The 24,242-nt window shown below is 34.0% G+C and overlaps 1 protein-coding gene across 2 annotated transcripts; it reads left to right on the top strand.

Moving 5' to 3' along the window:
* Positions 1-1,846: 1,846 nt before the first annotated feature.
* On the top strand, positions 1,847-23,666 carry LOC143082711 (NADH-cytochrome b5 reductase 3-like). Of its 2 annotated transcripts, none has more exons than XM_076258531.1 (8): positions 1,847-1,920; positions 13,163-13,309; positions 13,939-14,011; positions 14,361-14,467; positions 15,214-15,343; positions 16,722-16,891; positions 17,820-17,919; positions 22,763-23,666. In XM_076258531.1, exons 1-8 carry the CDS (start codon positions 1,900-1,902, stop codon positions 22,933-22,935), a joined length of 921 nt encoding a protein of 306 aa, XP_076114646.1. In that variant the 5' UTR covers positions 1,847-1,899; the 3' UTR covers positions 22,936-23,666. The 2 variants fall into 2 exon arrangements, with proteins under 2 accessions (XP_076114646.1, XP_076114647.1); XM_076258532.1 differs by lacking the exon at positions 1,847-1,920 and adding an exon at positions 5,953-6,017.
* The last annotated feature ends 576 nt before the right edge of the window (positions 23,667-24,242 follow it).

Below are 24,242 nucleotides of genomic sequence, written 5' to 3' on the forward strand. Positions count from 1 at the left end.
AATAAGCGTGGAATTTAGTTGATTTTCTTTTTTCTTTATATAATTATTATACTTTAAAAACCAGCTTACAAAAAAAAATGGCCACCATACAAACTATTCTTGGTGGGAGCTCGAGATTACTAGTTTACTCAAAACTATTCGTTGATCCTACAATATACCTGCAAAAGTCAAAATCAAGGTGTACGGGAGACAACTGTGTATTTTCATCCCAGAAAAAAAAACTCCGGTTAACGACAGGAACAAAAGAAATATTCAGAAAAGACAGATAAAGATGTTGGCCTAAAATTATAAGCTTCACATTAGAGTCAATGAAAATAACACTTTTTAACTTTCGTGGGTCCGAAGCCCCTTTCTGGATTTTCCTTTCTAAAGAAATATTTAAACATTGTCAAACGAGCATTGGGTTAAAGTTAACATAAATTTTCGAAGTTAACAAAGGGGACGAAAGATACCACAGGGAAAGTGAAACTCATAGGTAGAAAACATACTGACAACGCCATGCAGCCATGGCTAAAAATAAAAAGACAAACAGACAAATAATAGTACAGAAGACACAACATAGAAAACTATAGACTAAGCAACACGAGCCCGTTCAGGCTCAAGCTTCGGAAGGGTAAGCAGATCCTGCTTTACGTGTGGCACCAATCGTGTTGTTTATGTTATTAAAAATCCGGTAACAAGTGTAGAATCAGTGGCGGATCCAGCAATTTTGATGAGTGGGGCCTACTGAATGCCTAAGAGGGGACCCGCTCCGGTCACGCTTCAGTGATTACCTATGTCAGTATATATGATCAACCAAATTTTTCCAAGAAAGGGAGGGGGGTCCGGGACCCCTGCCCCCCCAAAAAAGATCCGCCTCTGAGAATGGCTGCAAATCTATAAGACCAAATAGGACGTATGAAAAGAATAGCTAGTTAATTTGTTTATTAAATTAAACATATTTTATTTTTATATCCCAAAATATAACGCTCTTATTCCCAAAACATATGGTCGAATCAATACCTTATAGTAAGACTTGATTCGTTCAGCATACAATCCAAACGAAAGACCACACAATTTTATGTTGATTTTGTGTATTTTTCTAAAAAATGTGACCGTCAATCTGCTAGGCCGAATATGGTGCTAAAAGTACAAAATATCAAGCTCTGTAAAGCTTTTAACCGACATAAATGTTATATGATCAGCCCAAAACATAAAACAGATATAAATAACACAGAATGTTAGAAGATCTCAGAAGGCACATCATGCATAGCATAAATACTGGACGTATCAAAGCACAACAAATTCAGTAAAGCAAATAATAATGCAGCAACCATTTGATTTTCTGGGTTGGGGTGGGGCTATGGATTTTTTTTTCCGGACAAACTTTTTTTTTCTATTTTGGCGAAAAACAATCTCAGCTCAGGGTCAAAAACAAATTATTTTTTTCTCTCCAAAACTTAAACTGAAACAAACTTGAAAATCCATAGCTCCCGGCCCCAGAAAATCAAATGGTTGCTGCTTAAGCAAATCGATCAAAGCATATAAAATACAGCCGGACATACTGACATTCATGCAGTTGATTCTACTTTTAAAATACTTTTTTACAATACTGTCACGGTTTTAAGTTTCCTGTATTTTGAACAGAGGATACGAAGATAAGAAAAGGAGTAATCATGCCGCATGCAGTCATTTGTTGACTACCCTTGACACAGATGACCAAAAATAACTGGGGACTGTATTAGCTAATATTTAGACTTGAGCTTAATCATAGAAAGTCGGTTGAACATCTGTGTATGTTATGCTCAATTGCAAAATTTCAATAGTTTATAATTCGTAATTGGGAGTGGTGTTCCTAAAAAAGGAGACAATTTAGACAGATAAATAGCGGTGTTAGGTGAACATTTGCTAGTAAGCACTATGGCGGCAGATGAACAGTGGGTAAGGGAAATCTTCTCTCAGAAATTTTGTATGTGATCTTTTGCATAGGCGGATCCAGGGGGGGGGGGGGCCTTTCGTGGGAAAAAATTGGTTGATTACATAGGGAATCATTGAAGCATCACTGGAGCGGCCCCCCCCTTAGGAAAAGTTCTGGATCCGCCACTGTTTTGATCATATGCATTATTTAATGACAGCGATGTTTTAGCTTATATGAATGATTTGGCCACAGTATCGCTCATTGCATTATGGTTTATTATATCAGTATATAGCTCGGTTTCATCTTTTGAGTTGTGACAGTTTGGGTTCAATAAATTGAAAAGTTTGTAAGTGGCAGTTAAATTTCAAAGATTTAACTTTCACTGGATGCTACATCTGTTGATGTATATAATATGATCATATTTTGTATATTTCAGTATAATATGAGGCAGGCATTACCTGTAAATTGGGACGAAGTCTGTATGAATTATTTTTTTGTAACTTAAATATTTGTTAAAAAAAAAAGAAACAGAAATACCGTAACGTTTTCCGATTTTGGTTCTGTTGTTAGGGATTTTAGTTGTGACGTTATTTAAGTTATGACGTCATATGCAATGTAAACAAATAAACGCTATCATCAGGTAACGTTTTTTCATATCAAGGAATTATTAAAAATGAAATTGGTATTGCGTTCCTTCCTATTTTATACTAGACTGATAAATATATATTTTACTCAAAGTTTCATACAAACGAGACCGGAAAAAGGAAGTACATTGTAGATTTCTGCGCAGATGTGGGAATCTCAAAACATGACATCAAAAAAATTGAACGATTTTGTGTTCATTAGTACAATGAAAATTCCCGATTTTTTTTTTTTTTTTTTTTTATTGATTTTTCTACTGTTATTGGGGACTTTGTCCCCATATTAATCCATGTCAAAACACCTACAACATAAATTATGACAAACGATGAAAATACGAAAATTAGTAGTTTTAAAATTTTCCATGAAAGGGAGGGGGGGGGGGTCCGGGCCCCCTGCCCCCTGTCCCCAAAAAAAAGATCCGCCTCTGAGAATGGCTGCAAATCTATAAGACCAAATAGGACGTATGAAAAGAATAGCTAGTTAATTTGTTTATTAAATTAAACATATTTTATTTTTATATCCCAAAATATGACGCTCTTATTCCCAAAACATATGGTCGAATCAATACCTTATAGTAAGACTCATACCTGTCAACTCACCCGTTTTTTGCGGGTGACACCCGTTATTTTCACCTCTCACCCGGGAGTTTTTCTTTACCCGGCGGGTCCCGGGAATTTCTAACATTACCCGTTTCACCCGGATTTCTGACCGGAATTGTTTCCGGTATTTAGAAGTAATACGATCTTCGGTTTTATCGGTCTTTTTCAATGTCACCAAAAGTCAAAATGTAGGACTGTTTACCTGAGCTACGTAACGATATGAAGAGACAACACAGCTACAAGATGAGTTCAGTGACTATCAGTTGACCCCATTAGATGAACTTCCACTTTGCACTTCCCCTGAAACTGACATTGGTACATTTTGGGGAGAAATGTCCAAGTTGCATGACATTTTTATTAACAAGCCAAGATTTTTTGTTTTGTCAAAACTTGCTAAAACATTACTGGTTTTGCCAAACAGCAATGCAGACAGTGAGAGGGCATTTTCTTTAGTAAAGAAAATAGCAACAGAGTTTAGGGCTGATCTTAATAAGGATACACTGTGTGCTCTTCTTTCTTGTAAAATGAATACACATTTGCATTGCTATGAACTGAAACCAAGTGCAGTTCTTTTAAAGAATGCCAAGTCTGCTACTATGGAATATAACAATAGTCTGAAATAAACTTGTATACATGTTCTAACTGTTTCATATACATATTGACTATATAAATTATATGTAAACATATTTTTGTTCTTCAATTGAGCCCGCAAAATGTCGTACGCGTTATGACCTGAGATTTTTTTTCTCAATGCAGGTCATGACCTGACTTTTCATTTTCAGAGGTTGACAGGTATGAAGACTTGATTCGTTCAGCATACAATCCAAACGAAAGACCACACAATTTTATGTTGATTTTGTGTATTTAATCATAGAAAGTCGGTTGAACATCTGTGTATGTTATGCTCAATTGCAAAATTTCAATAGTTTATAATTCGTAATTGGGGGTGGTGTTCCTAAAAAAGGAGACAATTTATACAGATAAATAGCGGTGTTAGGTGAACATTTGCTAGTAAGCACTATGGTGGCAGATAAACAGTGGGTAGGGGAAATCTTCTCTCTGAAATTTTGTATGTGATCTTTTGCATAGGCGGATCCAGGGGGATCTACGAAAATTAGTAGTTTTAAATGAGGGACTTCCCATAGTCAAGGAGTCATTTTACTCTTGTAAAAAATAAAATAAAAAAATCATTAAATGTAGATTTTTTAACTTAAAAATGGAAAATTCTGACATTATATTTAGAACAACTTTTCTAAATGAAGGGTCCAATTATTTAAAAAAATTAAGCAGATATAAGGCCAAGAACATATCAAAATTCTTGGACATGTGTTGACCATATAATACCAGATAGATCATAAGATGTATAGTTCTTTGGGAAAACTTTAGTTCTTTGGGAAAACTTTCTTCAAATAATATGAATATGTGCTCATTTTTACTTTAAAAGTGGTTTTTAATGTCCTTACATTGAGGGGTTACCTGATAAAGGTCCTTCTTTGTGCATAATTTTCAATTGGAAAAGTCAACAATTATTTAATATCCTTACACATGAAATTAATTCCTGGTCTTGCAGCCACATGTTCATCTTTTCTACTGATATATCTATAATACTAAAATTACGAGGTCCAATTTGTCAGCCGTCATCACGTAAAAACGATGAATCAAAGAATTCAACTTTATATACAACTAATATAGTACAAAGGTGTAGATTAAAAATTACACCACTCTAGGCCCTTTTGTTTTCCACGTAGTTAATATCGCCAATAATTAGGAAGTTCCGGGTCGAGTCCGATACCGATACCAATAGTATAATCACCTGTTACCTATTACCTTATCTGTACGTTCCGCATCTGACAGGCGCACCACCAAACGGTGTATTCAGGATTAATATGCTATATAAACGGGTCATAATCACAGGGTTGACACTACTAAATTGTCAAATTGTTACCTATTGTAGTATTTTAATCCGTAAGACTTTCTAAGATAACAATACGAATACTAAAAATCTGGACTAAAAATAAGTTTCAATTTGTTAGCATGCATGACGTGAAACAGCGAATCAAAGAAGATCAAAGAATTCAACTTTATTTATAACTAATATAGGACAATGCTGTTGATTAAAAAATACTCCATTCCAGGACCTTTTGTTTTCCAAATATTTAATATTACCAATAATTGATAAGTTCCAGTTCGACAGGTTCAAACAGAAAGATTTGAAAGCAGAGAAAATTGTTTATCTTATAATCGGCATGACTTTTTCAGATGACAGTACTAATACTAAGATAAGGCTTGCGCATAGTTATATACTTTAATTCAGTTACGGACCCGCGATATCACGGGTGTGTTCTAGTAATAACTAGAATCATGCAAATAAACTTAAGAAAAAGGCATGTAAGCTCATCTTACAAATATGACACTTTTTCTAGACCACAAAACAGCACGCGCAAAATAGTCGTCGCAAAGTATTGTAACCTTTGAAATTGTTTTCGCGCACTAAAACCGCCATGGGCACTTTCAAAAGTTGGCAGGTATGTTTACACCATGAAATTTTCTCTGAGTGCTGACAAAACTGAAATTTTAAACAAAAATGTATTCTTTCCAATTATAAAAGGATGGATGGTGGTGGTGCTCTATTAAACCTTTTTGTAAGAACAGATAATAGATTAATACATGTAACACTTTTTAAATGATCTTTAATGGTTTATGCATATTATAACGTTCACTAAATAGTTACTGTAATAATTTTTTATGAAAAGTCCAGACCCCTAATTTTGAACTCCAGTTGAATGAAAATAATTTCCTTATGGACAATATTTATTGGCACTTTTTGGATACTCACAAATTGAAAGAATAACTGAGGCATGGGTAAAGCATCAACTATTGTAAGATATTAATTTTGTAAATTAATTGACAATCTTTTTATCAGTTTATTTCTCTATTTAAGAAGGCTCATGCCCCACTTGCATTACATTGCATGACATGTGTAATAATTAATATAAAATGTTTAAAAGGTGACCTTGGTTTGACAAGATGTAAAGAGGTCTATTTTACCTGATTATTTTCTAACTTTCATACTTGGTGCAGAAGTTAATTTGTAATAAACACAGAGATGTGAAGTAATGGTCTGACCTGCAAGAAGGGGCTATCAAATTAGAGGCCTACAAAGTATATTTATGATTAAATTTTATAAAAAAGGGGGGTGGTGGAATTTCGAAAGCTACCTCAGTACCTGGAACAAGCTTGTTCAGAATGAAGTGGGTTTTATCATATTTGTTAGTGACTTAACCCTCTGTCATTATAGGGACAGTTGTGTAATAGATCAATATAGGAATAAACTGTAAAAACCAGTCCAAAAAAGCTCAATCCATCAGCATGATCAGATTGATTCAATCACATGTACAGGCACTAGATGTTCTGTCAACAGTAATGAAATATTGGCAATGGGAAGAAAATAGTGTCCATATATATTTTTGTTATATATATGGACACTTTTTTCTTCCTATTGCCAATATTTAATTTTATTACTATTGAGAGTTGTGGACGGAAATTGGGTTCTAGGTGGGATTTGTAGAGAGACCAAAGAAATTTTTCTTATGAAAGTGGAAAAGAGAGAGATAAAGATACTCTAATTCCAATCATAGAACAATATGTTGAAAAGGGAAGTACAATAATAACTGATTGTTGGACGTCTTATAAATGTTTAGGAAAACTAGGGTATCAACACCAAACCGTCAATCATTCTGAAAACTTCGTTGATCCAAATAGTGGTGCATGCACCAACCTTATTGAGATAGGTGGTGGTGCATCAAATGACAATTGCCAACCACACATACAAGATCAAAAACTTTTGATAAACATTTGATGGAATATATTTCGAGAACACTATACACAGATAAAAGGTCACTATTTGACAGTTTCATGCAGGACATGTGCAAAGTATATCCCCTTTGTTGATTTGAAATTAGTTATTGCACAATAAAAATGAAATAATTATACATTATAAATTTAATTTTGTTTCACTTTCTTTTATATTAAATTTCATGGCACATATACCTGTTCCAAGAAGTGACACCCCTTATTTCTGTTTGACACCCTCATTTTCCTTAAATCTTAATTAAAAACTTGTAAGATAAATTTATTATTATTGTACATTAAATATATATCAATTACATATATTTTTTCAACTTTTTGGGTGGGGGTGCCATATGGAACTCTTACGTGTAGGTTGCCAAAAGAGCATTTTTTTGGGGGAAAAATTTTTTAAAAAATTTTCGTTTGCAGGATTCTCTTCTCTTTTTTCGAAAATATCAGGACTATGACATGTATGAGTCTGAAGCACATAAAAATTGATTGTTGGTGACAAAGTTAGGGTTTTAACTCTGATTTCACAGTTCACTTAACATAGTAATGGGATAGTGCAAGTGAGGCATATGATCAGTCAGGGGACTTACTTAAACAAGTGATTTTCTAAATCACTGATTCAAGTAACATTATTTCCATAAAGGTTGGAAGTTAGAGTTGTCTTTCTTTAATAATCACCTATTTAAGTAGTACAAATTAATCACTAGAAGAAGTGATTTAATTTTATTGTAGCTTTAAATATAGAATACTAATGATCCAGGGACTTATTATGTTTCTAAACTTATCAGAACCAACATCTGTGTTGTCTAGGATGACCAGGTCATTTCAGGTGATGACCTTGTACTGAATCTAGGATAATGACATAAAAATCACTTGTTTAAGTACCAGACCTCAATTTCCTTCCCAAAAATCACTTCTTTAAGTATCACTCTTTTAATAACCCCCACTAATTTCAACACCCCCGAACAGTGAAATTTTTATCGCGAACAGTAGAATTTTATTACATAATCTGAAAGATGAAACCTTGAACTTCACAGGAAAAATACTTCCACTGCTGTGAAAAATCTTTTAAGAAAGTATCAGTTCATTATGTAAAGCCATTATTATAGCATTTGTTCAACTAAAATAGAATTTTCAGCTAAATGATAGCACCAAAGGCATAAACCGTGCTACTTAAAAGAAGCAAAAAGTTCATATTTTTAAATTTTACTAATTAAAAGATATAATTTAAACCTATGTGTTTAAAATTTTGAAAAAACTACAAAATCCCAATTTGTGACAAAACCTCGAATTTGCTACTCAAATAAGTGATTTAAAAATCACTTATTTCAGTAAGTCCCCTGACTGATGATCATATGATAATGTCCGGAGTACAGATATTCTTCATTGATGATAAATTCTTTTTGCTTTAATCATGGTTATGCCACATGCACTATTATCATAATTATTGTTCCTGAAGATGTGATGTATCTCTTTTACAGTTATATCTATCAGATTTCAAATGAATTGGATCTTTGTAGGCCACTGGATGACTGACCTTCAAGTTCAATAATGTTGGAGGAAAAAAGCTTATATATTTGGCTGATAATTGTCCCCCCCCCCCACCCTAAACACACACATGAAATACTACTTTACTTAGAACTGTCATGACTGTAAATCAGATTAAATTTTGACAATGAATTATATACCATTTGTATTGTTATACATGTATCATAAATGACATAATCTGTTTAGAACATTTTGATATGTAATGCATTTAAGCCCATCTTTGATGTACATGTTACTACTTCCTTTGTGTTTATCAATATATCTAGAGATTAAAACTGACATGCCAATTTCTAGAGGTAGGAAAGTATTTATGTTTTGGCTGAAAACCTGTACATACCTAGCTATTGAGTCATACAATTGATGTATAAGTTTTATGGCAGATGATCATCATTGATGTGTTAGTTATTTATAAGGCAAACAAAAATAATATGTGTACATGTGTTTCCTATTTCATCTTTGAAAAAAAGGGTAGGTCATGTAAATGATTTAGGTAGGGAGGGATTTTTTTTATATTTTATCTTTTATTTGTACATTGAGTCGAGGGACATTTTGACTTTAACAGGGCTTATTGAAAAATTACAAAAAAAACCTTTAGGGTAGGCTAACAGGAAACACACACCTGTATTTATTTGGCCTAAATAAAAAATAGTGTTTACCTGTCATACCTATCCTTGACATGCTTGCCATACATATATATTTAGGTATATTTTAATATGTGTAAAACACATAAAATTATTTAGTAGAAATTAAGGGAAGAGGTAAGGCTAGGGGGTAATTTGACCTAAAGATTCAACTATTACAAAATCGTACACAAGTCAAAAAAGGGGGGGGGGGAGGAGGAGGTATCACATTATCAAGGTCTATGACTAGAATACATGTATATACTGAATCAGTGGTTAATTATGTAATTTTTATACACTGCAAAAATTAAAAAAAAATTTGGTCGTATATTGGTATCACGTCGTCATCGTTGTGGTCAGCGTCATCCAAAGACGGATTGTTTCCTGATAATAACTTTTGAGTAAGTAAAAAGAAATCAATAAAATAATAACACAATGTTTAGAACCACCAAAGGAAGCTTGGGATTGATTTTGGGGGTTGTGGTCCCAAAGGTTTAGGCATTTATCTAGTTTCAGGACAAAATAAAGGCAACAGTAGTATACCGCTGTTCAAAACTCATAAATCTATAGACAAAAAACAAAATCGGGGTGACAAACTTAAAACTGAGGGAAACGCATTAAATATTAGAGGAGAACAACGACACAACATTAAAATGTAACACACACAGCAATGGACTAAGCATTAGACAAAATCCGATGAGAATAACCAATATAACATCAAAACCAAATACATGGATTTGGGATAGAAAAGTACCGTGACACGTCTTATAGCATGTATAGTAATGTGAATTCACACTCAAATAGGAGAAAACAAACGACACAACGGAAACACAACGTAAAAATGTTACACACACAGAAACGAACTATGATATAACAATGGCCATTTTCCTGACTTGGTACAGGACATTTTTAATGAAAAAAATGGTGGGTTGAACCTGGTTTTGTGGCATGCCAAACCTCGCACTTTGATGGCTTTGTTAAATATAACATTAAAATGACAACATAATAATACAGGACCACAATACAAATAAATAGCAGAACGTATTTGGCAAAGAAACACATGAAAAATAGATAACAAAAGGCATCAGGTTTAAAATTCATTACGTCAAAAACACGCCTCGTCCAAACAAGACTTACCAGTGACGCCCAGATATAAAAGTTCGAAAGTCCAAAAAAGGTTCAAAGTAGTACAGCTCTGAGGATCAAAAGTTGAAAAAGGTTGTGCCAAATACGACTAGGGATTTTTGCTTGTGATAAGAACATCCTTATTATATAGAACAATTTATGCTATTGCAAACAGTAAATTTTATCAAATGAATATAAAAGATTTACATGATGAAACTGCTGTTCTAACTAATTACAGAAAACAAAACCCGAATACATAATACATTGAAGACGAACACAGAAAATAGACACACCCGACTTGGTCCAGGCCTGAACGCAAAAAGTCATAATCATGACGTCACATACGAAGTTGTGAAATGGCACAATATTACGTCATGCAGACATGTGAATTTCTGAAACAGCACAAATATGACGTCATATTTGAAAAATTATGTCTAAAAAATAAGATAGAAATAGGATTGATTTAAGATTATACTAGAACTAAATACTGATATTACATTTTTTTAAAAACACAATGCACATTGCAACACTAATCAATAGCAATACATATATTTTATATATGTCTGGTTTGTTTTGAATCTAACTTCAAACATAAAAATCGTACAGATTACGTTGAACAAAATCAAAACTAATAAATGAAGGCGGTGATTAATTTTCTTTACCATAACACATGAATTTAATAGAAAAGACGTCAACCAATTTGACAGAATCCGATGAAAATTACAAATATAACATCAAACTAAATACATGAATTTGGGATAGATAAAAAAAAAGTTGTGTATTAGTATTTCAATTGTTTTAAAATTGTACCACAATGTTTAATACCATAAGTGGAAGGTTGGGATTTATTTTAAGGGGTTATTGGGCAAACAGTCTAGGAATTGAGGGCCAAAAACATTTTTATAGTTTCAAGACAATAACTTGGGTGTAACTGTATGGATCTCTCTGACATTGTACCACAATTTTCCATATAACACAAGGAAGGCTGGGATACACTTTGGGGTAAATTTTCCCGAATATGTAGGAATAAGGGGCCAAGAAAAGGCCAAAAAGAAGCATTTTTCTAGTTTACAGACAATAACTTGTATTTAAGTGTATGGATCTCTATAAATTTTTACATGAGGTTCAATACCACTAAAGGAAGGTTTGGATTGATTTTGGGGGTTATGGTCCCAAGAGGTTAGGAATTGGGGGCCAAAAAGGGGGCCCAAAATAATCATTTTTGTAGTTTTCAAACAGTAACATATGTTTAAGTGTATGAATCTCTCTGAAATTAAACCACAGGTTTCCATACCCTGAAGGGATGGTTAGTTTTGACTTCAAGGGTGGGTTATGGCTCAAAATGTTTTGGAATTAGGGGCAAAAAAGGGGGGTGGGTGGGTGGTAGTTGTTTTCAATTTTTTTTTCTTCTTCAAATTTTTGTAAAGTTCAAAGAAGAAATCTTTAATTGCACAATATTGTGCGATAGATTTGTAAGAAATTGACATTTGTTTTGTGTCAGAAACTCATATTATGTCAAAAATTTGTTCACAATCCGAATTCAGAGCTGTATCAAGCTTGAATGTTGTGTCCATACTTGTCCCAACTGTTCAGGGTTCGACTTCTGCTGTCGTATAAAGCTGTGCCCTGTGGAGAACCTGGTTGATTTTGGGGTCCAAATCTACTTGCAGTTTGATCAAAATTTATAAGATATGTATTTTTCTTGATACTTATTCAAAAGTGTCCTGTTTTCATGGTTTTATGTAGTTATATTGTAGTAAGACATTTTGAAAATGTTATTTTTATATGCCTACACTGACATGACTGAAGAAGTGTTGATACCAGTCCATACTGTGTCTGTTCAACCTTACATTACTATGAACTACAGTTAAATTTTTTCATTTAATTGATTTAAAAGTTATATATAATTTAGTAAGATGTCAAGGACAGACATTGAATATTTTACCCTTTTGTTTAAAATTTTTTACGGGAAAAGTTTTGAAATCCTGCATCTGTATAAAAATATATTAGTATTGGTGAAAAATTACATACATGTACATGTAATTGCCTTGAAACTACATCATCCTAATTCTAAATTATTTTGGCACATCTACAAGTACTTTAGTTATTGTTGTTTATACAAATTTTGCAACTTTATAGGGTTGACCAATCTTTAATTTAGTGTTTTAAACTTAAGAAAATTATCATGCCATCAACATGATTAATGGAAAATTATATATACATTGTCTTTACTAAGAACTGTTTGAAACATCCCTTATTATTTATTATATAACCAGTATGTGAAGGTTTTCTCTTACGATATTAAAAGTGCTAAATATATTTACAAAATACACTTTTCTACATGTTATAAGGATTATTTATGAAAGTAATTTTGATTGAAGAAACACATGATATGAAAGATAAAACTTACTGCCAAGTGTTTCCAGATTAAAATCTTTATGCAGTTAATATTGAAACATTTTTGCAGAATCAAATGATATATGATGACCAAAAACTACATAGTTTAAAAAAATGTAAATTAAATTTGTTCACACCAGCATTGACCAGTGTAGTATACATCGATAGATTTAATTTCGTGTGTTTATATTCAGTCCATAGATAACCATGACAACATTGAAATATGATTTATTTTACAGGGTATCCCAGTAGCCATCGGCGTTGGTGTGGTTGCTGTTAGATAACCATGACAACATTGAAATATGATTTATTTTACAGGGTATCCCAGTAGCCATCGGCGTTGGTGTGGTTGCTGTTAGATAACCATGACAACATTGAAATATGATTTATTTTACAGGGTATCCCAGTAGCCATCGACGTTGGTGTGGTTGCTGTTAGATAACCATGACAACATTGAAATATGATTTATTTTACAGGGTATCCCAGTAGCCATCGGCGTTGGTGTGGTTGCCCTGACTGCCATACTTGCCAAGATCTTCCTGTTTGGAAACAAGAAGAAAAAGTCACCAGTCACTCTTGAAAAACCAGACCAAAAATACCCACTGAAACTTATAGACAGAGAGGTAACATTTTTTAGTGGTACATATGATATAGGCTTGATAAGGATCCCAGATAGTTCATGTTGTTATCTACATATTTCTACAAAGTATTTCTTCTTGTTTTTTTCCCCCTAGTGTATTACCAGTTTTAATTGCATTAATTGGAAGACCTTTTAACTCTGTATTCAAACACTACATTTACTGTTTCATAGTCCTTTTATATTGTATTGATTCATAATGTGCCAAATTTTCTGATTTGTGTTATGTTGGGGACCAATTAGATGACGACTTAACATATATCATCCAAATCTATATATAATCTTCTAACAGGCTTGCAAAAAAGTTAAAACCAAGTTAAAAGTACAAAATTATTAAGAACCAGTACAAAATATTAGAAATGCTTTAGGTCCTCTTTTTGCTCAAAATCACCCATACTATTAAAATAAACTGGTACTGGATTGTTTTTGTGAAATACATATAAAAGGGCAGACTGTAGATCTATCAACAGCTAGATATAATTATCTTTGTTCATTTAGCTGGTTATAATCAATTTGCAACACCTCAACTTGTTCAATGCTTTGGTTTGGTTCTCATAGCACCTACATGTATCATGAATTAAGCTTGTTTTATTCTTGTGTTATATATCGTTGTAGGAAGTTAGTCCAGATACCAGAAGATTTCGATTTGCTTTACCCAGCCCTGAACATATACTGGGACTACCAGTCGGTGAGTAACAATAATTATTTTAGACATTTTGTTATGCTCCTATTGCAGCAGTGTGGCATTAAGTCTTACTATTGTCTATATGTGTTCCAAAATTCCTTTCCATTCTCAAACTTTAGTTTACCTCAACCAAATGTTATTAGACTCATACAGAATGCTTATTCCATAAAACACAGATCATGTTAAAATTTTAGTGTTGTCACTTTTACCTTTCTTGAGTTGTGCCTCTTTAAAGACAATTCTCTATTTTGTAGTATATACTCTGCAGTCAGATCCTCTTTGATAAAATTGGTTTACTTCTAGATCTACCTTTTAATAGATGGAGTCTGATTTACCCATTACTGTTTTTCAGGTCAACATATATACTTGACAGTGAGGATTGATGGTCAGTTGGTAATCAGACCATACACACCAGTGTCCTGTGATGATGATAAGGGATATATGGACTTGGTCATCAAGGTAGGTCATCTAGGTAGGGACTAAAGGATAATAAATCTAGGTAGGGACTAAAGGATAATAAATCTAGGTAGGGACTAAACGATAATAAATCTAGGTAGGGATTAAAGGATAATAAATCTAGGTAGGGACTAAAAGATAATAAATCTAGATAGGGACTAAAGGATAATAAATCTAGGTAGGGACTAAAGGATAATAAATCAAGGTAGGGACTAAATGATAATAAATCTAGATAGGGACTAAAGGATAATAAATCTAGGTAGGGACTAAACGATAATAAATCTAGGTAGGGATTAAAGGATAATAAATCTAGGTAGGGACTAAAAGATAATAAATCTAGATAGGGACTAAAGGATAATAAATCTAGGTAGGGACTAAACGATAATAAATCAAGGTAGGGACTAAATGATAATAAATCTAGGTAGGGACTAAATGATAATAAATCTACTTGATAATTAAGAATTACATAATGTAAAAGATTGATATTGTTCAATAAATATAGACAAGGTTTTATTGTAAGAATATAATTTTAACTCTTGTTTTGTATATGACTTTAAAGCTGTTAAATTTTATTTCAATTTTGACCAAAACATATTGGCCAAATGGATGAAGGATAAGTATAAAAAGATGAAAGACAGACATTTGGAAATTTTTCTTTAGCTTTATATCTTTTGACAGTGTTTTATTTAGTAACTGAGTTTATTTTTTGTCTGTTTTAAATTATCAGATTTGTTCATGTTATGTTTTAGGTGTACTTCAAAAATGTGCATCCCAAATTTCCAGAAGGAGGTAAAATGTCTCAATACTTGGAGAGCATGGAGATGGGAGATTTTATTGATGTTAGAGGACCAAGTGGTCTCTTGGTTTATGATGGTCAAGGTTTGTTTCTATTTTTCTGAATAGAGTTATCTTCCTTTTACCTTCAATCAATGCATTTGATGAACAAAATTTCATTTCACCAATATTGAGATTTTAATTTAATTTTAAGAATGATATTTTGCAATGTGGCAATGCATTCCATTACATTTTAATTTTTAGATGGCAAAAAATTTAAAATTTTGGTTTTTATGAACAATGCACATTATTTCTCATTATTCATAAATCCACAAATTAGTTTTTAAATTGTGAACAAATACGCTTTTTAGAATAAGAATTTGATATTTCCTCTGCCAGAAACTTACAATACAATATGTGTCTTTTCTTTTACCATTCATCATTTTATTTTTACAGTATTAGTTTTGCCAAGTTTTCTAATAGAGATTCTAATATGACGTGCTTTTTTAGCTTTGTAAACAACACTGTGATAAAATTCTCGATAAAATATACTTAGCGCAGACTCAGAGATATACATAATAATGGCTGTTACAATATACTTCCCATGTTAATCTACATGTATTGGAACCGATTTGCAGACCCTTTGCCGATTTTATTGTTTTAAAAAGTGCAATTTAAAAAAGACAAAATAACTTTTATTCTTAATCGTATGCATAATAAAAAGAAGAAATGCACAAGAGCTCGGAGAAATCAACAAAATAAAAAGTAAATAAAATCCGCGAAAGTCTATTAATCTTTTTGGCGCATTTAAGTCATTTCAAAACATGACGTCATACAAATGAAATCGCTAAAGTTGAAAGTTTTTTGTTACGTGAACCATCGGAATTTGTTTGATATTGTATTAAAACTGATTTTTGAGGTAGGTTTTGTTTAAATTTCTATTCTATTGCATTATTCGCATATTTACTCATTGAATTCAGCAAGTCAACATGGCGACTCCTTAGTTACAAAATGTCAACTTTGGATTTGACGGAAGCTTATGAGAAAAGCCTGTAAATTACAAATGGCAAATGTTGGGTTTGAGAATTTAAAGAATTAAAAAGCTTTTTTCTAGCAGTTATTCACGAAATATCATACGCATGACATATTTATAAAGATATTTGAGCTTTATCTAACAGGGAGTAAAAAAGAACAGCCACACACACAGCATATCCACCCTCGCTTCAGTTTTTTAATGACCGTATTTGTCCTATTAGAATCTAAATAATTCATGGAAGCCATAGATTGTTGGAAATTTACACATGGCCTGGGCCGTGATATTCGTTAATTTTATCCCTCGCTAACACTCAGGATAAAATTCGAATATCACGGCCCAGGCCATGTGTAAATTTCCAACAATCTATGGCTTCCATGAATTATTTCTTAACAAGAACCATGTATAGATAATTATGAATGTTTACTCATGATCCATTTCTTGTTGTAGGAGTTTTCCAGATAAAGTCTGACAAGAAAGCTGCCCCCGAGACTGTGATGACTAAGAAGCTTGGCATGATAGCTGGAGGGACTGGTATTACACCCATGTTACAGCTGGTCAGAGCTATCTTTAAAGATAAGAATGATAACACAGAGATTTCACTCCTCTTTGCTAACCAGGTTAGTATACAACAAATCAAAAGAAATCTGTTTGAGATTCATCTTTCCAGATGCATTTGTAAAATGTATGTTTACATTATTCATGATCATAAATATGGTTTTTAAATCAGTATCCTGACTTTAATATTAAAAGAAACAACTCGGTTACTTTTGACCATGATGAATTTCAAATTTACCTTTTAAAAATAGACTATTTTATTATAAGGTCTGAAAACATATTTATTAATCAGTTAATACTGTTTGATGCATTAATTATTTCTCATCAAAATATTTTAGAAATAATTCCTTCGTGTCATTCTTTATGCTCATTTTAACATGGGTAGGCATTATATTTGTCGATATTTTACACTGAGCGTTAGCCAGGTGTAAAATGTGGTCAAATATAATGCCTACCCATGTTAAAATGAGCATAGAGCATGATATGAAGGAATTATTTCGATTTTAATAGGACAAATATAGTATTTTTATAGGTTGAAGCGTACAAAATACTGTAAAAATCTTTGGCTATTCCTGTTTCCTCCCTGAGGAGTCTACATTACATTTCAAATTTGATGAGTTTAAAAACTACGTGCAGTGGAAATATATGTTGTTTTATAAAAATATATAATGAAAGTTTATGTTAGCTACTTAAATGTATATATTTTAAAGGATAACGATGGAAATAACGTTAATATAAACAGTAAGTTTGTGCGCATGTGTCAAACATATTTTGTGCTCATTAGAACACGGCTTTGTTTACAAAGCGTAATAAGGACGTCATATTAGAATACTTATTTAAGTTGTCATTTCAGATTTAATTGAAACCCCTAATTGTATTTGAAAATAGTTTGAAGAACATGATTTAAAAAAAATGAAAACTTAAGTGTCCTATAAAATGTAAATGAATTGACAACTGTTTTAAATTATAAATTTTGTTCTATAATTTCAGACAGAGAATGATATATTACTAAGAACTGAGTTGGAAGAAATTGCTGCTGAACAACCAAATAGATTTAAACTGTGGTTTACATTAGACAGGCCAGAAGAAGGTAAGTAAAACTTGACTGTATTATATACATAAAATGTGGCTTACAACTGTGTAATTGTTATGATTGCTGTTCTACTTCAAAAGCCTTGCTAGGATATATTTAAATCAAGTTCTGTTATGACTATTCTTTATGTCATAAAATATTTTGTTGCTACAACAGTCCTTGTATGGTGTAAACTTCCCACTAACACCATCCACCATGACACCATTCAACAAACACCATTACACCATACATGTTACACCTTTGCACCATATACCTTACACATTCTATCAACACAATCTGAAATTACCCATAATGTAATTTAATTTAAAAAAAAGTGTGCAACTACAAAATTATTCACCATTCTCTTCACACCATACACTATAGCACCACACACCTCCTCATACACCACTTCACCATTCCCCTCACACCATACACTATAGTACCACAAACCTTCTCATACACCACTTCACCATTCCCCTCACACCATACACTATAGCACCACACATCTCCTTATACACCACTTCACCATTCCCCTCACACCATACACTATAGCACCACACAACTCCTCATACACCACTTCACCATTCCCCTCACACCATACACTATAGCACCACACAACTCCTCATACACCACTTCACCATTCCCCTCACACCATACACTATAGCACCACACACCTCATACACCACTTCACCGTTCCCCTCACACCATACACTATAGCACCACACACCTACTCATACACCACTTCACCATTCCCCTCACACCACACACTATAGCACCACACACCTCCTCATACACCACTTCACCATTCCCCTCACACCATACACTATAGCACCACACACCTCCTCATACACCACTTCACCATTCCCCTCACACCATTCAACATACACTATAGCACCACACACCTACTCATACACCACTTCACCATTCCCCTCACACCATACACTATAGCACCACACACCTACTCATACACCACTTCACCATTCCCCTCACACCATACACTATAGCACCAGACACCTCCTCATACACCACTTCACCATTCCCCTCACACCATACACTATAGCACCACACACCTACTCATACACCACTTCACCATTCCCCTCACACCATACACTATAGCACCAGACACCTCCTCATACACCACTTCACCGTTCCCCTCACACCATACACTTTAGCACCACACACCTACTCATACACCACTTCACCATTCCCCTCACACCATACACTATAGCACCACACACCTCCTCATACACCATTTCACCATTCCCCTCACACCATACACTATAGCACCACACACCTCCTCATACACCACTTCACCATTCCCCTCACACCATACACTATAGCACCACACACCTACTCATACACCACTTCACCATTCCCCTCACACCATACACTATAGCACCACACACAACTCCTCATACACCACTTCACCATTCCCCTCACACCATACACTATAGCACCACACACCTACTCATACACCACTTCACCATTCCCCTCACACCATACACTATAGCACCACACAACTCCTCATACACCACTTCACCCTTCCCCTTACACCATACACTATAGCACCACACACAACTTCTCATACACCACTTCACCATTCCCCTTACACCATACAGTATAGCACCACACATCTCCTCATACACCACTTCACCATTCCCCTCACACCATACTCTATAGAACCACACACCTACTCATACACCACTTCACCATTCCCCTCACACCATACACTATAGTACCACACACCTCCTCATACACCACTTCACCATTCCCCTCACACCATACACTATAGCACCACACAACTCCTGATACAGAGACATGTATTGTCGAAATGCGCATCTGGTGCAAGAAAATTGGTACCGTTAATTTTATTACTACCAATGCCTCTGCTGGTGGACTATTAGTCCCCGAGGGTATCACCAGCCCAGTAGCCAGTACTTCGGTACTGGCATGAAAATACGGATTGCTTGTGGTATTAAAATTAACTGTTTCAAAATATTAGAAATTAATATAAATTAAGGAATGTATCTCCCTCGTGCAAAGCTCTGATTCCTTTCACGGATTTGGCTACACTTTTTGGACCTTTTGAATTATAGCTCTTCATCTTTTATATAAGCTTTGGATTTCAAATATTTTGGCCACGAGCATCACTGAAGAGACATGTATTGTCGAAATGCGCATCTGGTGCAAGAAAATTGGTACCGTTAATTTTATTACTACCACTGGGTCGATGCCTCTGCTGGTGGACTATTAGTCCCCGAGGGTATCACCAGCCCAGTAGCCAGTACTCGGTACTGGCATGAAAATACGGATTGCTTGTGGTATTAAAATTTACTGTTTCAAAATATTAGAAATTAATATAAATTAAGGAATGTATCTCCCTCGTGCAAAGCTCTGATTCCTTTCACGGATTTGGCTACACTTTTTGGACCTTTTGAATTATAGCTCTTCATCTTTTATATAAGCTTTGGATTTCAAATATTTTGGCCACGAGCATCACTGAAGAGACATGTATTGTCGAAATGCGCATCTGGTGCAAGAAAATTGGTACCGTTAATTTTATTACTACCACTGGGTCGATGCCTCTGCTGGTGGACTATTAGTCCCCGAGGGTATCACCAGCCCAGTAGCCAGTACTTCGGTACTGGCATGAAAATACAGATTACTTGTGGTATTAAAATTTACTGTTTCAAAATATTAGAAATTAATATAAATTAAGGAATGTATCTCCCTCGTGCAAAGCTCTGATTCCTTTCACGGATTTGGCTACACTTTTTGGACCTTTTGAATTATAGCTCTTCATCTTTTATATAAGCTTTGGATTTCAAATATTTTGGCCACGAGCATCACTGAAGAGACATGTATTGTCGAAATGCGCATCTGGTGCAAGAAAATTGGTACCGTTAATTTTATTATTCACCATTCCTCTCACACCATACACTATAGCACCACACACCTACTCATACACCACTTCACCATTCCTCTCACACCATACACTATAGCACCACACACCTACTCATACACCACTTCACCATTCCCCTCACACCATACACTATAGTATCACACACCTCCTCATACACCACTTCACCATTCCTCTCACACCATACACTATAGCACCACACACCTACTCATACACCACTTCACCATTCCCCTCACACCATACACTATAGCACCACACAACTCCTCATACACCACTTCACCATTCCTCTCACACCATACACTATAGCACCACACACCTACTCATACACCACTTCACCATTCCCCTCACACCATACACTATAGCACCACACACCTCCTCATACACCACTTCACCATTCCCCTCACACCATTCAACATACACTATAGCACCACACACCTACTCATACACCACTTCACCATTCCCCTCACACCATACACTATAGCACCAGACACCTCCTCATACACCACTTCACCATTCCCCTCACACCATACACAAGCACCACACACCTCCTCATACACCACTTCACCATTCCCCTCACACCATACACTAGCACCACACACCTCGTACACCACTTCACCATTCCCCTCACACCATACACTATAGTACCACACACCTCCTCATACACCACTTCACCATTCCCCTCACACCATACACTATAGCACCACACACAACTCCTCATACACCACTTCACCATTCCCCTCACACCATACACTATAGCACCACACACAAATCCTCATACACCACGTCACCATTCCCCTCACACCATACACTATAGCACCACACACAACTCCTCATACACCACATCACCATTCCCCTCACACCATACACTATAGCACCACACAACTCTCATACACCACTTCACCATTCCTCTCACACCATACACTATAGCACCACACACCTCCTCATACACCACTTCACCATTCCCCTCACACCATACACTATAGCACCACACATCTCCTCATACACCACTTCACCATTCCCCTCACACCATACACTATAGCACCACACAACTCCTGATACACCACTTCACCATTCCTCTCACACCATACACTATATCACCACACACCTACCATTGCACTATATGCCATACACTTTTTTTTTTGGAAGTTTACACCATCCTAGGGCTGTAGGTAAATGTAAGATTATTTTGCACAATAAAAGCAAAATTTTGGAAACCATTGGATTTTGACAATAGGCTGAAAAAATATGTTTTACAACATTTCTAAAACCGACTAGACAGTTAGAAGTGATACATACTTCTTTATCACTTATACCACAATGAGCTAACTAATCTGCATACTTAAATGTTTGATATAAACATGGTAAAAGTAAATAAAATTTACAAAATCCATTTTATTTTTCATATAAGACAAACAAGCAGCCAATATTTGTCTACACACACACATAATCATTACATTCTAATTTCTATAGAGTTTTGAGTACTGAATGGAGAGATAGTTTTAGTCGACCTCCAAAAAATAAAAATTGTTAAAGGGAGTTAACAACATTATAATATTTCTTTACTTTAAATCAACTTAATTTCAAAGACTTTTTTTATGTTTCATCCGTTCTAGCTGATTTTATGGTGACACCTATTTATGATTTTCTGACTAAAAATATAAACAAGAAGATGTGGTATGATTGCCAATGAGATAACTCTTCACAAGAGACCAAATGACACTGAAATTAACGATTATAGGTTACCGTACTGCCTTCAACAATAAACAAAGTTCATACCTCATAGTATGTTATGAAAGGCCTGAAATGACAGATGTAAAACAATTCAAACAAGAAAACTAATGGCCAAATTGATGTACAAAAAAAAAGAATGTCGACATATTTATAGAAGAGAATATCAAGGTATGACATATTTTCATTAATTGCATTTTTTGTTCATTTCAGGCTGGAAGTATAGTAAAGGATTTATAAGTGCTGATATGATAAAGGACCACCTACCTCCCCCAGATGATGATACTGTTATTCTGATGTGTGGACCACCTGCCATGATCAATTTTGCTTGCCTACCTAACCTCGACAAACTTGGGTACACACCCAAGATGAGATTTGCCTACTAAGACAAATACTAGATATAATTTATTATTTATAGTTCCTAAGACAATATAAATAAGTGTATTATCATGCAATGGTGATATTGCAAACAAGAAAGCTTGAATCTGTAGAATTCTGTGGTATTTATTTTAGATTTTGTTGCAAAATTGTAACCAAAAAAAGCATTTTTTCCTTTCTTTGTCAGGCACTAAATATATAATAAAACCACAACAAATATTATTATGTAACATATTAGTCTAAAGAAACAATTGAAAAAATGTGATAAGATATTATTTGATGATGTTTCTTGAATTATATCAAAAATTTAAAGAATGTTGATATAAACAAATAGTAATGTTAAAAATAATTCACTTTGCAGATTCTTTGTTTTTATTCAGTATACACTTTCTCTTGAGGTCATAACTTCAAAATACAAAATGGGGCCTTATGATATGAGTGAGGGATGTTTACTAGTGTGGATGCAAAAACAAGGAAACTACAATACTTGTGTATTATGTGTATAAAGGAACTTGGCCAATAGAAAAGAGAAACATGTTATAGGGAAATCTTTTTTAAAAATTTGTATTTATTTGTAATAGGCTGATGAGTAAAAGTGTGTGAAAAGTGCTACATTATTTATGATTGTGGTAATGCAAATATTTGGTGCAAAAACGCAATAAAAGTATACAATGCATAACATATACTTGCAATAGTCATATTAAATAAAAGAAAATTAGATATTGATGGGAACGAACAACTGTTTTTGAGCTTATTTTTTTTTATTGCAGGAACATTTTTGATTTTTTGGAATTGTTGATTTAAATAATTACATTGAAGATGCAAACAACAAGATTGCAGAAATTGTATCTTTATTGAATAATCGATATTTCGAAATTGATATTTTTCAACTGTCAAATGTTGAAAATATGAATGATAAAAACAATGGGTACATGTTATGTTTGGTGTTGGCATTGCATAGATATTATATAAAGTTTTTGTTACAAGCTTTTCTATTATTTTTATTAAAATTCTTTGAATATTTTGTACAATGGGTGTTGTTCTTAGTTACTTATGGCAAAAACAGACCCAGTTAAACATGACTGAACTGATAACAAAGGAGACAGCATTAAGTAGCCCCTTGTAGGTCCCTTGCATTTACCTCTATACATTCAAAAAATGGTTTTCATTCTCATAACTTTAATTTGTCACCAAAATGTTATACACAGTGCTTTAATATATCCTACAAAATATAGATCAAGTTTAAATTTGGGTGGCATCACTTCTACTTTTCTTTAGTTATGCCCCTTTATAAAGTTATACGCAAGTAGGGGCA

The sequence above is a fragment of the Mytilus galloprovincialis genome, chromosome 7 (assembly GCF_965363235.1).
Source record: "Mytilus galloprovincialis chromosome 7, xbMytGall1.hap1.1, whole genome shotgun sequence".
In the NCBI taxonomy this organism is placed as follows: domain Eukaryota; kingdom Metazoa; phylum Mollusca; class Bivalvia; order Mytilida; family Mytilidae; genus Mytilus; species Mytilus galloprovincialis.